This window comes from Clinocottus analis, unplaced genomic scaffold, assembly GCF_023055335.1.
Source record: "Clinocottus analis isolate CAN_PGR_092001 unplaced genomic scaffold, fCliAna1.0.p SCAF_33, whole genome shotgun sequence".
Classification (NCBI taxonomy): Eukaryota; Metazoa; Chordata; class Actinopteri; order Perciformes; family Cottidae; genus Clinocottus; species Clinocottus analis.
The window spans coordinates 603074-618804 of record NW_027176076.1 but is presented as its reverse complement, the minus strand read 5'-3'; the positions used below and the strand labels follow the sequence as shown (position 1 = coordinate 618804).

Genomic DNA, 15731 nt, shown 5'->3' with positions numbered 1-15731 from the left:
TACAAATTATTAACTGAATTAGAGAGTTACTAATTATTAAAATGTGATACAAAATCAATCGATTATCGAAACAAATATGGGCCCTCGATGTTCACAATTCACAGCCCCCCGCCTCCCGGGAACTCGTTTTCGGTGACTGTGGGTAGAGAAACCGAACGCCACTTCCGGAAACTGCCAGTCAGCTGCTGGGGAGCTGGTGTTTACCTCATTTGTAGCTTGATGGCTAAAGTCGACAGTTAAGGTGTTGTTCGCACTGCTGGAGTTGTTTTTGGAAGTAGTTGAACGGTAGTTCTTGATCTGTTACCGACGGTTAAAGATGAAGTCCGTGTTTCTCCTCGAGGCTTTCTCTGTGGCTTGTTTTGTGCTTGTAAACCAAGTGACAGCCAAGGTAAGGCTAATCTGATCGAGCAGAGGTTAGCTAGCTTCTGCTATGAGAGCTCATTTAACTGAAGCTTCAGTCTTTAAATCGAGAGTCAAATCATTGAACGGTAGCTTTGCGAATCTTGCGTTTGGGACTTTCCTGTGACGCTCACATAAATTATGTCGCATGTTTTGCTAAAGCTAACGTGACATCAAACGCCAGCTAAACAAAACGTCACATCATGAGCCTCATAAACGAGAGGAAGGATTCAAGGAGCAGTGTTGGATAACACCGCCTTAGTCTCACTGAGTTTATACTGGAGCTAATGGCTAACATCAGCTTTAGCTTGTCAATCAATAACCAACTTAATAATCGATATTTACTATTAGTTTAGTGACATAAACAGTACAGTATGCACTTTGCAGTACAATTATCGATGACATCAAAACAAAGGTTATAAGTTCATTTCTATTCTACTCATCATAGCAATTGCTTTATAGAACATTTAATGTAAAGGAACACAAGACTGAACAATGAGATCATAAATACACAAGATATAAAAATACAAACATGTGTATGTACACACACACAAAAGTATGTTGTGTATACACAAGTGTGTGTGTGTATATATATATATATATATATATATATATATATATATATATATATATATATATATACATATACACACACACACAGACAGACACAAGTGTGTTGTGTTTGTGCTACCAGTGAAATGTGCAGGTATGTGCGAAGAGTAAAAACAAAATAACAACAACATAATATTTATGATCTGTTACAGAATTCTGAAGACATCCGTTGTAAATGCATCTGTCCACCGTACAGAGATATCGAGGGTCAAATCTACAAACAAAATGTCTCTCTGAAAGACTGGTATGTAAAGTGATGCGTCATTACTCCTCCCTGAGTGACATGAAGTGTCTGTTTCCTGCTTCCTTGTTAATGTTATTTTCTTGGTTTCAGTAACTGTCTCCATGTGGTTGAACCGATGCCGGTTGATGGAAAAGATGTGGAGGCCTACTGTTTACGCTGCGAGTGTAAATATGAAGAGAGGAGCTCGGGGACCATTAAGGTAAGTTTACGTTGAAAAGATCTTTAATTCCTTTTTATCTGTATTGTCATGTACTTCACTGTTGTGCTCCACCTAATGATTGACACAAATATCAATTATTTTGTTAATTTTTTTCTTTATTAAGTGCTGAGTCTCTAAAATGCCAGACCATCAAACTTTCCCTAAATTTAACAAAATCAAATAGTTTGTTTTGTTTAAACAAAACATCCAAAGATATCCAATTTACAGTAATTGTAAAATAGATAAAATAAACCAAAGCTCACATTTGTGAAGCTGTAATAAGGGAATGTTTTATGACGATTTATGTATTTAGAATCATTTCAAAGGAAACGGAACCAATCAGTAATTTTTCTGAATATTTAGGTTACCATCATAATGTACCTGTCCATCTTGGGCTTGCTGCTGCTGTACATGGTCTACCTGACTCTCCTGGAGCCCATATTGAAGAGGCGTCTGTTTGGACATTCACAGCTCATCCAGAATGATGATGATGTTGGGGTATGTATACATTGTTCAGCATTGCAACTCATCGTTATCAATGAGGTTTTATATTTTGGTAATTCTGGTACTGAGAGAGTTACTAATGCCAGAGAAGTTCTTTTCTGGCATTATAATTTTACTACAGCTGACTTTCTGAGCACGCCAGTGTGGTTTAACTAAGAGTAACTGTTACATGAGAGGTTTCTCCGAATAAAGATTTGTAAAAATGAGAACCAAGCACGGAAACGTTTTACAAGGTTAGTGTGAACATTTCGACAGATGCTGGCCCACTGTTTAAATTCTGTTCATTTAAAAGAAGAGGTTATTTAGCTGTTTGTCGGAAATAATTAAAGACACACAATTCAAACTTTTTTCTGTGAGAACTGTTAGAGAAAGCTTTAAATGATGGAAGTCCTACAATAATCAAATTTACCCAAAGTTGAGACTATTTGTAGCGCTGTAGCTTACTGGACCAAAACAAAGCAGAGAGATTTGAAAGCAAAACTAGTATAAGGGTAAGTACTGCTGCTATGTTAATTATAGAGGAAATGGTGGGCTTGTAATGTTTAGTCAGTCTTTGATACAGAGAGGCTGCCCAACTGATAATCTTAATCTTAATTTATTTTCCCCAACGCATTTGCCGCAGATGTCGGTTGTGGCTCTGATCCTCCCAAACTCGTTCTTGCATTTACTCTTATTTGTTTTTCTGCGAGTAACAATTGTGACTTTATTTTAGAGCATTAAAACAAGTTACAAAATACTTTACAGAGAGCTATTGAATTCAATTTTTTTTTTTTTAAACATTGAAAATGAAAGTGTAATTTGTTTTTAAAATGAATGTAATGAGGTAGTTTGTGAATTTTACTATTAACCTATAAATTACCCATGGACCTATGTCACACCTTTCATGCTAATCATGTATTTTTTTTATTCTGCGTTTTCAGGACCAGCAGCCTTTTGCCAATGCTCACAATGTTCTGTCTCATTCACACTCTCGACCCAACATGCTGAACAAAGTGGAGCATGCCCAGCAGCGCTGGAGGAGGCAGGTCCAGGAACAGAGGAAGTCTGTGTTCGACCGTCATGTTGTTCTCAGCTAAACGAGAGTCATTACTGGAACAAAAAAAAACTAATCACTGTGACCGATCCCTCAATTTATATCACTTCCTTTCTCTTATTTGTTGTTTGTATCTCATCCAGTGTACACTTCCCAGGTGAACATGGTGAGGAGATGCAGATCTGTAGAGCAGAGGTCCCTGTTAAAATGTACGATCAAAGCTGGGAGCTCTTATTTAGTCTGCAGGCAGCACAAGAGATCACAGTGAATTGATTTTTGCACAATCTTGAATGAACGAACTGTTCTGAATAGCATTTTTCCAAAAGCAGAATTTACTCTCTGCAGGCTGTCTAGTTTGAAGCAGTGCCAAGCCAGCAGATAATTTGCAGTGAATAATTTGATGGGAAAGACTAATAAATGTGAGATAAAAATAAATCTTTCAAGTGAATATTTTGTAAGATTCTCTAACTCTTTTTGGCCAGAGTGTCCGGTGGAGTCCCGCCATTCCAAAGCTGGCAAGTCTTTCACGTTTACAAGCATTTACTGGCTTTCAGAGTTAAACATCCAGATGTTGGATGCAGTCATGATCTGGTAACATATAGCTGGTAGGCACTTTTACTCCCAAAAACTAATACAACTTGAAATTACTGCTTTCACCAGAGGAAAAAGAAAATAGTGTTCAATATAAATATTTCAGCCTTCTTTGAAGATGCATGTTTTATAATGAATCTTTTATAAATGTGTTTTGAATCCTTCATTCCTAACATAATGTGTAATGTCTGATAACTTAACGCTTTAAATTAAATTTGGTATCTTAAAGTAGTGTCGCTGAACCTCGTTACAGGAATCGATGCAATCTCTTGGTAATGTCATAGTAATCGTAGCTGTGCTATTGATCCACATCTGTTAAAGACCCTCTTTAAGTCTGCGCTCTCTTCAACTAAACAAATCTAATGAGTAGTCTTTTATATTTGGCACTTCCATGTGCATGGTTTAACATCAGTTCCATTAGGAATGTCCTTGTCGTCTATCAGGCAGCGTTAGGATGACAGTGGTGTTATTTTGAGAGCAAGGAAGTTGATTTTGTGTGTAGTTGGGCAGTGTACAGACCTATGGAAGTGTTCTTAACTATTGTACATGTTATACCTTTAACTTTGAAATAAATTGATGTAATATTTATGATTCTAGTATTTGTTGAAATGTCTTTGTGCGTTACAATAGCTGCAGGACTTGACCAGACTGTATAAGTCTGCAATGATGTGAACATTTCTATAGTTTGATGTCATGTCAACGTCGCTCAGCAGCACTTTCAGAAATATGCAGATACACCTACATATTAATTTTAAACACACTTTTTCCCCAACACATTTTTGCCAGTGTTATTTCAATCTACTGGTGTACTACCTTGTGCTGGGTTTGTTTTACACTTGTGATCATTTAAATGCAAAATTGCTTTTGGATGTGCACTAACTAAAATATTCACGGCATTAAAACTGGATTTTGACACATGTTTCTGCTTACTGTCTTGGCAACATTTGTTACGATCAATTTAACACTGCCAATTGAAAACATACTCAGTAAAATTCCCTTGAAACAAAACTACAAGCATGTTGGCATGTTTCTACTTTTTTATAAACTCAAACATTATAGAAAAGGGCTGTTAAACTATTAAAATCTGTTAAACTAAACAAAGACAACTTAAATGTGTCTGCAAATGCTTGATAAGCCTCAGTGTCTTCGATTTCATTTCAGCAAAGTGATTTCCATACAGATGCGTCATCGTTTCCTGTGCCGTCCAGTTTTCCTTTTTTTCTTCTCATTGCATCCAGTTATACGGAGGAGACTATTTTCCGCAGAAAAGGGAAAAAAAAAACAGTTTTCAGGCAGTTCAGACAGAAAGCGACTCAGACTCTGTTAAAGAATGGACCATTGAGCAAACACTGCAACAGCACACACGCAGACAGGTAAGCTGTTCGTTTCGCCTTATTAAATGTTGTATAAAAACCGACATTTTTTTTGTGCCTTTTTAAGTAATTTACAGTTTGTGTACCATCTTCAGAGAGTTGTGTTGGCGAGAAAATACACTTTCTTTGTATCTTATAGTCTGTTATATTGTTAACCTGATTGACATGACTGACACAGCGTTGTTGATACACGCTGACTTTGATCGATGTTGTTGCATTGTCTAATCCACTGTTTGACGTTTAGGGGGAAAAGTAGTTCTTCTTTGCTTTAGAGCTGCATTTGCATGAGTTAACCTACAGGGGGCGCCTCAGCCTTTGCATTTGATCCATCAAGACAACGAACGTCTATTGCACTCCTCAGACATTGTAGACACACTCATCTGTGTTTACCTTTTCCTTCATGTCCCAACAAGTTTGAGTTATATTGAGACATTTTGACAAACCAACCTTACACACACACACTCAAACTCCAGTGTGTGAAACGTTACACCGTTACGCTACATTTGCCTTCAAGGTTTCTGAGTCAGGAGTCAGACTGATGTTGTAGCTGCTGTGTGGTGAAGAGTGACCATGCCATGAGATAAAGGACTGTCCTTGTGCTCAGAGGCACAGTGTGTTGTGAAAAATACAGCTGCACATATTCAACGCATTTTGGACACTGTATCATGGTGTTAGTTTGTCATTGAGCCAACTATGAAACTTCTGGTTTTCAGACAAAACATTCCATTTCAAGTTATTGATTCATAAATCAAAGATTTAACTGTTTTTTATTGTTTAAAATACAATTTGTCCAATTGAGTGTGTTGTATCACTGTATAGGAAAGATAGTCTTCTCAGTATTAATGACAACACAAGTTGCCAACACGTCACAAATTCTATCCTCTCCATTGGACTGAAACAGTGACTGCATGAAAAATAAAACAGTCAAAACAAGTTTGAACGACGCCTGAGGCTTCAAATATGAAAAATCAAACAGCTTACACTCCTCTTTATTCTTCCTTTGCAAATAGAACATGTTTCTTTTTTTGCAATTTAAGTATTAGAAAACATGAAGTAGTTGTTAGATCTTATTATTTTCAGCTGCTGTGCAGAAGACACTTGCAGCTTATCTTCAGTTTTAAAGAGAAGAGGGTGTCTTTACTTGACAAGTCTTCTCTGACTGCTGTCAGAAGTGTTGACGAGACTCGTCAGCCTCAATTTAATCCTGGGGTTTAAGAGCTGCCGCAGGTCTATTTCTGAAACCCAATATGGTGTTTATTGCACCAAATGTATTTTCAAATGGGTTCAATATTTCGTTAGCTCCTCTCAACCCCTCAAACCATGCGGACATGCCGAAGCCGGAAGAAAGAAGCCGAGGTGTAGGTGGGAAAATCCCCATAGAGCTGTGAAATAATCCCCCTTGACTGTTTTAGGATTTGGGATTTTCGATGGATCCTTAACAAACACACATAAGGTTTAGGGATTTTATTTGAGAAAATAAACACTCATTCCCATGTGGCTGTGGCTTTAGCAGGTGTATAGTCATGAGAGTGGGAAGACAGACCTAAAGTTTACAGCACCAGAGCTCTGGTCACTCATAAAACTTTCTGTTTATTAAGTTCTTGGAGCCTGGCATTGTACCGTAGGGTGTCCTGCCTAAGACATAACAATGTATGTGTTCAGTTGAGTATTATGCTACATTTTGAACTTTGTTTGATGCTCTCATGTCATGCAAGAAGATAATGTGGCTTACTGAGAAATGCAGACAGCACCACGATCAATGGAAACAATGAATTCCATGAGAGTACAAACTTCTGGTAAAACATCCCACAAAAAGGAGTCACATGCCTCTCTGTCTTTTGTGCTCAGACAGTAAGGAGTTGCAGTTTTTCGCAGGACAAACATTCTTTTACAAGACCTTGAAAAGGTTTTAAGTGGGTTGCTAAGAAAAGCTGAACAGTGGCAGAGCGTGTAGGCCTTTTGCTGACTTAATGTGACGAACTGTAATGACAGATGTCTGAGTTTTGTGACTTCCTCTGTTCCCAAGTCAGTGGGTTGATAAGAAACCCTAATAGACTGAAAGAAGAGTTTTTATGGATAGTATGGCGTCCACATTTGGTGTAAAGATGTTACAAAAAGTTATCGGATTTCATGTTTGATTCCACAATAAATATGTTGTCACGTTCACAGTTATTGTTAAACACTTTTTGGTGAAAAAGCTCTGCAGTCAAATTGCCCTTCACAAAACAATCTATCAAGGTCCACCTACTTGTTCATGAGCTTCAGAAGAGGAAACTGTAGATGATTGAACGTTGTAGTATTTGGTGTTGTTGGTGTTTTTGAGAACTCTAACCTAAGGATTAATCAGATTATAGAGGTATTAAAAAATTCTGAATTTCCAGGCCGTTAACATGTTGAGACAGTAAATGTGTGTTAAAAGATCACCCATTTATTGAGGATGAGCCCTGTCATGTAATTCCTACAGAGCAGATATGTTTTGTTTTATTCTGTGGTGATTTTGATCAGCTTTGATCAACACATTGGATCTCTTAAGGACATGTGGTTATGTCACGCTTACTGTGAAGCGCTGCTATGCTATGTATGATCTAAAAAGATGCTCTATACAGTAGACACACGACTAGAATAACATTCACAGTCTGAGAAGCTTTACGTGAGCTGACATAACAAATATGCTCTTTGTTATTCAGTGAAAAGCTCCAGAAACACGGCACAGAGGGAGTTAAGTGGTTTAATTTTGGTTAGAGTTAACTCAGACCTGGGGGGATATTATATTATGGAGGAATATTTTCATTTTTGTGGTCACCTCAAGTTTAGACCTGTGGTTTAGCTCTACAGCACACCCAATCACTTTGGATTTGTTTTCGAAAACGCTGAGAGATATGCAACAGTGGAATGTAATATACGCACATTTGCGATTACTGTACTTAAAGAGTAACTTAACACCAGGCTGCATCTCCTGACATTTTTGGTGCTGTGCTGCACTTGTAACCACACCCACAAGTGATGTCATGGTGTCCTGGAGTACACCTCTGCATCACTAATGCAAGTAACAAGATTGTCAGTGTAGGTCTGTAAGTGATATTTTGATGTATTTTCTACTTACTTAAGTAACAAACAACTAAATAATATACAATACTTAAAGCACATTTTGCTGATAATAATAATTGTGTCCTGTCTCTTTTAAAATATTCCTAATGTAGGACTTTTACTTGTAATTGAGTATTGTTTACCTTGTTTTATCACTATTTTGACTTCAGGATCCAAATATGTTTTCCACCACTAAATATCTGCCCCCAGTGGGGTCACTGTCACTGCTCTCTAGCTGTGGTGGAATGTAAGTGTATTTAAGTAAAGTACTTTACTCAAATATTTTTCCATTTCATTTCACTTTACTACTTTTCTGCAGAACAGTCCATTCTGCACCATGAGTACTTTTACTTCTGGAGACTACTGAATGCATTTTTATGTGAATACTTATGTACTTTACTTCTCTTACGTAAAATATCTGAATACTTCTTCCACAACTGGTCTCTGGGCTGCTTAACTACACACTCTGACAAATGAAAGATGGTCCAAGTAGTGTGTGTGTGTGTGTGTGTGTGTGTGTGTGTGTGTGTGTGTGTGTGTGTGTGTCTGCGTGCGTGCGCGCGCGTGTAGCTACTCGTGAATATTCATCCTCACTCCTCGGTCCCTCCGTGACAATAAACAAGGGAGAGGGGCTGAATGCCTGTCTGCGAAGGGCACGAGGGCAGGGGGGCACGAGGCCAGGGGGGCAAACAACTCGTCTCCAAGGGAACAAGTCCTGCCTCCCACCCTGCAGCAGGGAGGCAGGAGTCTCCCCCCTTTTTGTCGGTTTTGGTTGGAAAGACATAAATCGGAGTTTATTGAGAGGGGCAGATTTCCGGCACACACACACAAAAAAAAAAACAGACAAAGTTTTTCAACGCGTCGACGAACGGGATTTATGCGGCGCGAAGGGGAATTATCTAAAAATGTCAGCGGCCATGGATGTGAGGAGAAACTCGGAGGTAACGTTAAAAGTCTGCTTTTTGAGCTGTTACCGACGAGCCAGCATCAGGAGGGTTCAGCTTTTAGCTGGCGGGAGGAAAACGATTCAAACTACCAAAAAACAAGGGTCTGCAAAAGATGTAGAACAAATAAAAAGTTGCAAGGTGCGTTTCAATGTCCTAATCTCCACGTGACCTTATTTGGTCATCTCACGTTAGTTACATGTTTAGGCGAAGAAGTGCGAAAACACCAGACTGTTGTTTTTTTCAGCTGACCCTTTGAATTATAAAAAAAAATGTCCCAGCGGATAGAGGCAGCAACTCTCTGCATCTTTGTTATACCAAGTTATAACTTTAATATCCGAAAAAGTAAAACAATGAAAAGAAAAGTAAACCAGCAGATAAACAGAAACTGAACAGAACTCCAGATCTGATCTCTGGACTCACTGGGTCCTTTTCCTGGTGTAGTTTGGATTTAGAGGGGCACTTGTTTTGTATTCAGGGAGATAACACACATGAAACAACATGTGTGACCTTTACATGTGATGGGCGTTCATGGTCATAGTTTAATACAGATTGTGCTACAAGATTGTACACCTGCAGTTTTCTTTGTAAATGCTGTTGTAGGCCTTCACAGAACAGACACATGTAGGCTACTGTATATGACATCCTGAACAAAACAGCAAAGGTTTGATATATTCACCTGAATATAAAATGTATATAACAGTGTTGTACTCCCACACAGCACACGCCTGACTTGTTAAGTTAGTTAGGGGGCTATCATTTTGACCTAAGCTTTTTTAAATTTAAATTTTAAACTTGGCAGGCAATTATACTACAATTTGGTGCAAATATATAATTTAATGTAACATAACATTGTCTCCACTTTCTTATGACTTCCTGCACATACTTGGTTGAAGATTAAAACATTCAAAACACATCAATTGTTGAAGTATTAACACATTCTCATGTTTAGAGAAACTAAGACATCCTCATTCTGTTTGCTGTTTAAATATTGCAGGCGTTGCTTTGTTTATTATAGAAGTGAGTTTTCTTAACCGATTACATTTTAAATCTAGATTTTAGCGTATACACTATAATACAAACCCCAGAGACATGGCTGGCTTTCTTTTGCTGTATTTTTCCACTTAAACTCTTTCTATTGTGCAGATCAAACAATGACCTTCCCCTCTCACTGGACAGGACTGTCAACACAAGGCTATTGAGGAAATTCTTCTCTGTTCTCCTTTCAGTTAAACAGTAGTGAGTCTGGTCTATCACAGACGCTTTTAAATAGACTGCTCTTCACCCAGCCTCATAATGAAAGAGATGTTTTTCTTTCCTGGCGCTATCTTGCTATCCAAATAGTTGTGTGACTGGTGTTATGTGATTAGTTAAGGATCTTAAAAATAATAAAACAATAGAATCCAAATACAACCATTTAATTCATGATTTTCCTCATCTTGTTGTGAAAGGCCCTTCTGCATATGTACATGGGGAAAGTGTCTCTCAATGAATAGTCTGCAGCAACAAGGAGTGTTTTTTTTTTCTTCGAGTAACTAAGCTGTTGTACATATAAAGAGACGTTGTTGTTGAGTTTTTGCAAATGTACTTCACATTAAACACAAAGCCATTGAGTGTGTTGTGTGAAGACTGAAGTTCAACATGTCAGTTTTGTGTTTTTGAGTGAACTGTCCCTTTAAGTATGTCTGATTCTCTCTGATGATGAAATGTGAATATAGCAAGACAAGAAATGTCAACATAATATACAACTTTTGAACCTAGTGATGAAAGAGAGCTGGTTAAATATAAGGGTTTCCTCTTAATATTCTGTTTGGTCTTTGTTAAGTTGTACTCACGTGCTGCAAGAAATGATCCACACAATATGAGCTGCCTGTTTCAGGAACACTGTTGTATTTTTTAGTAGAAATTCACACTCCCTTCCTCTTTTCATCACGTAACATTTTAGTCTTGCAACTGGACGGTCAGCGGTTTTTAATCTTTTATTAAAGGGATTCTTAGAGAATTCTTGTTGTTCATCAGTACTTTACACTCACATCTAATACATGACTGATTGTTGCTTAGTGTTAAGTTTTTATACTGTTCACCATTGAACAGCTCTGGAAAAAAACTGTTTTGTTCAGCGTCTTATTGAAGGGAACCAAAGTTAGCTATTTAGAGTGGAGAGAATATTTTCATATAATTTCTTCTAATCAAATTTCTCAGTTGAGTGTTGTTCGGGTCATAAGACCATCTCTCTTAACTTGAACCTTTAAGCTCAACCAAAGTTATCATCCACGGAAAAAAGAATGCTACTGTAGATGAGAAAATGTACTTCAACTTTTCCATGCAAAGGTTTGTAAAACCTGTGACAGGTGGGTTTGTTTTTGTAAAACAGAAACTGTAAAAAAGAGATGTCTGTTGTGTTTTGGTTTTGGTCTTTTTTTTTATTTCTTGAAAAACATGTTTGTCCATGTTTGCTGTTGAGAATATGAGAGCAATCTAGTAGTTTGCATTGTTGTCTGCCTGTGCTAGCTACTGTTAAACACTTGCATGACAACACTGATCCATCTCTGATTTATAATCCAGGGTTTACACACTGGGCGGTAGGCCAGCCAGTGGGCCTGGGCGAGCCAATCGCCGGCAGCATGGACTAGCTTAATAGACGTAGCATGTCACCTCGCTAGCGAGGAAAGAGCCGGAGCTGGTGCAGGAGGTGGAGCGGTACCAGCTAGATATAGTTGGGCGCACCTTCACACACAGCAAGGGCTCTGGAACCAAGCTCCTAGAGAAGGGTTGGACTTTGTCTTTTTCTGGAGTTGCCCAGGATGAGAGGCGCCAGACAGGAGTGAGGATAGTCATGAGCCCCCGGCTGTGCGAAGCTATGTTGGAGTTTTCCCTGGAGAATGAGAGGGTCGGCTCCCTGCGCCTACGGGTTTCGGGGAGTAAGACTTTGACTGTTGTTTGTGCTTATGAACCGAACCGAACAACTAAATAATATACAATACTTAAAGCACAGTGTTCTGTTGTTGGACTTCTGTGCTTGCCACGGTTTGGCCATAACGAACACCATGTTCGAGCACAAAGTGGCTCATAAGTGTACCTGGTATCAGAACACTTTAGGCCGGAGATTGATGATCGACTTTGTAATCAAATCACCTGATCTGCGGCCATATGTCTTGGACTTTCAGGTGAAGAGAGAAGGAGAGCTGTCAACTGATCACCACCTGGTGGTGAGTTGAATCAGATGGCGGGGGAGCCGGCTAGAAAGACCTGGCAAGCCCAAACGTGTTGTGAGGGTGAACTGGGAACGTCTGGCTGAGGAGGTCTTCAACTCCGGAAGAACTTTTTACACATCCCGAGGGAGGTTGGGGACATGGAATCCGAGTGGACCTTGTTTAAAGCCTCTACTGTGGACGCGGCCGCTAGAAGCTGTGGTCGTAAGGGTGTTGGTGCCTGTCGCGGCAGCAACCCGAGAACCCGGTTTTGGCACCGGGGGGTGAGGGAAGCCGTCAAGCTGAAGGAGGCCTTTCGGGCCTGGTTGCCGCAGGGGTCTCCTGAAGCAGCTGACGGGTACCGGCAAGCCAAGATGGCTGCAGCTGCGGCGGTTGCGGATGCTAAAACTCGGGCATGGGAAGAGATTGGGGAGGCCATGAAGAAGGACTTTCGGTTGGCATCAAGGAGGTTCTGGCAAACTATTCGACAGATCAGGAAGGGGAAGCAGGGCCTACCCCAGGCTGTTCTCATTAGGAGAGGGAAACTGCTGACTCGGACTGGGGACATCGTCGGGCGGTGGAAAGAGCACTTTGAGGAACTCCTAACAGTGGACCAGCTCTTTACCCTCGTAAGACTACTGGAGGGGTCCTGGGAGTTTGCCCAACCAGTCTACATGTGCTTTGTGGACTTGGAGAAGGCTTTCGACTGGGTCCCTCTAGGAATTTTTTTTGGGGGGGAGCGGGGTGCTGCGAGAGTTTGGGGTACCGGACCCGTTGGCACGGGCTATCCGGTCTCTGTACGCCTGTAGTAGGAGCTGTGTTTGTATCCTCGGTAATAAGTCAGACACGTTCCTGGTGGGTGTTGGCCTCCGCCAGGGCTGTCCTTTATCACTGGTCCTGTTCGTGACTTTCATAGACGCAGCCTAGGCGCAGCCAGGGGGCAGAGGAAATCCGGTTCGGGAGCCTCGGAATCGCCTCTCTGCTGTTTGCGGAGGAGTTTCGTGGCTCCAAATCTGAGGCCATGGTGCTCTGACAGAATACGGTGGATTGCTTCCTCTAGGTGGGGACAAAGTGCTTACCCCAAGTGAAAGAGTTCAAGTATCTCGGGGTCTTGTTCACAAGTGAGGGTAAGGTAGAGTGAGAGATCGTCAGGCGGATCGGTGCGGCTGCATCAGTAAAACAGGCGCTGTACCAGTCCGTCTAGGTGAAGAGGGAGCTGAGTCGGAAGGCTGGTTTTCCAGGCACGTCCAACTGGGAAGAGGCTCCTGGGAAGACCCAGAACACGCTGGAGGGATTATATCTCCCGGCTGGGCCTGGGAACGCCGCGGGGTCCCCCAGAATGAGCTAGAAAATGTTGCGGGTGAAAGGGAAGCCTGGGTCGGCCTGCTGGGCCTGCTGCCACCGCGACCCGACCTTAGATAAGCGGCTGAAAAAGAATGGATGGATGGTTTTACAGCCTCTGACTTTGCTTTGACACTTTTTGCTATATATACTGCTTTTCACTTTCATTGGGTTTGCTCAATACATGTTGCATATCAATATTTATTTTTGTTGAGGTTTTCAGTTTTGTAATCAGAATCAGAATCGTTTAATTGACAAGTAAGTTGTACAACTGACCTGCAGCCACAGTGCAATCTAACTTGTTAAATTATAACCAGTTGTCTTTCGGCACTTTACACCCACTGAGGTAAAATTAATCAGAGGGATCCACATATTCCAAATGTTGACATTAAGACGCAGTGAGATACCTTCATTGATTTAGGACGCTATTTAATACAACATTGCCGGCTCATATACAAACAGTTCACGCTAGCTTTGATGTCTGAATGCAACCAGCAACGGCTGTGTTTCGGGACCTATTAGCTAAAAAACACTTAGGCCTTCTCTTAATAATGTAGACAGCCCGTAGCCAATAACCTATAACCTACAAGTGTCAGATTATTAAACCGAAAATATTTCATTATCTAACGTTGTCATTATGTTGACTGTTCCCTTGATTAGAACATTTTTCGTTATCTGTATTCATTCCCTGACTACTTTTGTCAAGAGTAGTAATGCAAATATAAGCTTCTAGAGTGAGTTTTTAAGCGTTTTGAATTTGTGCTTTAGCAAATCATAATAGGTAATCCAGAAAAGATAACCTTTATAGTCAAAAGAAACCAATAGCGACTGCTGGGAAGATGTTATAACTTGCTTTGGTGGAAAGTGTTTAAACAGAGGTTTAGCAAAACAATGATTAAGCAGATGTATGAATTTATGACACCTACTTGAAGCTGATAAACATTGACAAAAATGAGCAACAATACAGGAAATGTACAAATTATTATTTTTTTGTTGGCTTGGCGGAACAAGAATACATCTACTCAATGTCCTTAAAATAGAAGTCAAAGACTGTGTCAGAAGTCAGCTCTGTGACACAAACTCGAGCGCTCCTGCAGCTCAGATGGATTTAAGCCTGTTTTCCACATGCCTGCCTCTGCAGCTGTGTATGCTCATATCTAGGTTACACAGAAGGGTTTTTCCTCTTTTCCACAAAGAGAAAATATGCCATGGCCACTCAGGAAAAAATGCTGAAGTGGCTTAAAAACAAGATAAAAAAGATTCCAAGAATTGGTTCCACCTGGTCATTTCAGCTATATAGTGGTAGCATGGCAATGTGGTAGAGTATATGGGTAATTATATAGGTACAGCTATATGCACCAACCTTGGTGGTTTTCTTTTACATAGAGACCTATTGAGGCTGCCAGAGGTTCAAACTGCAACCCAGAGTCAACTGGTTATGTAAAGAATATACATCCAAAGCGTGATACATTAATCTTTTAGTTTTAGCCGAGAGCTTCCGCCTTTCCATTATGTTAGTTTGTGACCATCCCTCATGTCCAGTGAATGATTTTATGCAGAGTCAATTATTGCGTATCAAGAGCTTGATTCCGTTCCACCAGGATATTTCAGCAACTCCCACAATGCTTTGTTCAACATACCAGCTGAAGTCTCTTTTTGTCTAAAGTGGACAAAACGCTCTTTCTGCAGATATTGAAACAATGGCATGTATCATTGTGTGGGTCAGTGAGTTGTGACGTCTGGAAAGAGTTGAGAATTTGCAGCCATTTTCACTCTTCTTTTCTCCGTTGCTTTTTGGCTGACTGTAAGCTAAGCCTTGAAGTCCAGCAGAAAAGTAGGACCAGGTCAGCCAGAAAAGCAGATTTGGAAGAAATAGAAGACAATATTAGACTCTGTATATGGACACTTGTGGCTGCTACTGCATATTTCAGGATAAACAAAGATCTCAAACTTAACCCAGTCACAAGTTAATGAAAGTTATGACGTCATAACATTCTTACATAAAATTGCTCTCATAGTCTGAACATCAAGTGCCAGGTGCTGAGAGAGCACATATCTGAGTGTAGTCTTTGTTGAATGAAAAACAAGCTCATGGCGTCAGGTCCAGGTGTTTCTGCCCCTCTCCTCTGCTTTCTTTTACCCTCTGAAAACAGTCTTTAATATTTTGAATGCAGCCGCAGGTCTGATGGATAGAGAAAATTAGTACATTCCTG

The 15731-nt window shown here is 40.2% G+C and overlaps 2 protein-coding genes across 3 annotated transcripts in view; both read left to right on the top strand.

Moving 5' to 3' along the window:
* Nucleotides 1–178: 178 nt before the first annotated feature.
* Nucleotides 179–4181, top strand: tmem9b (TMEM9 domain family, member B). Its single transcript, XM_068595959.1, has 5 exons — nt 179–388; nt 1164–1255; nt 1346–1454; nt 1818–1952; nt 2879–4181. Exons 1-5 carry the CDS (start codon nt 317–319, stop codon nt 3032–3034), a joined length of 564 nt encoding a protein of 187 aa, XP_068452060.1. The 5' UTR covers nt 179–316; the 3' UTR covers nt 3035–4181.
* Nucleotides 4182–4864: 683 nt separating this feature from the next.
* The window catches only part of dennd2b (DENN domain containing 2B), a 41557-nt gene continuing 30690 nt past the window's right edge, over nt 4865–15731 (top strand). The window contains exon 1 of one of the 2 annotated variants that reach the window (XM_068596044.1): nt 4865–4955. The gene's annotated coding sequence lies outside the window, so the exon portion shown is untranslated. Of the gene's footprint in view, nt 4956–8750; nt 8984–15731 lie in introns of those variants that run through there. The other variant, XM_068596043.1, reaches the window with a different exon arrangement.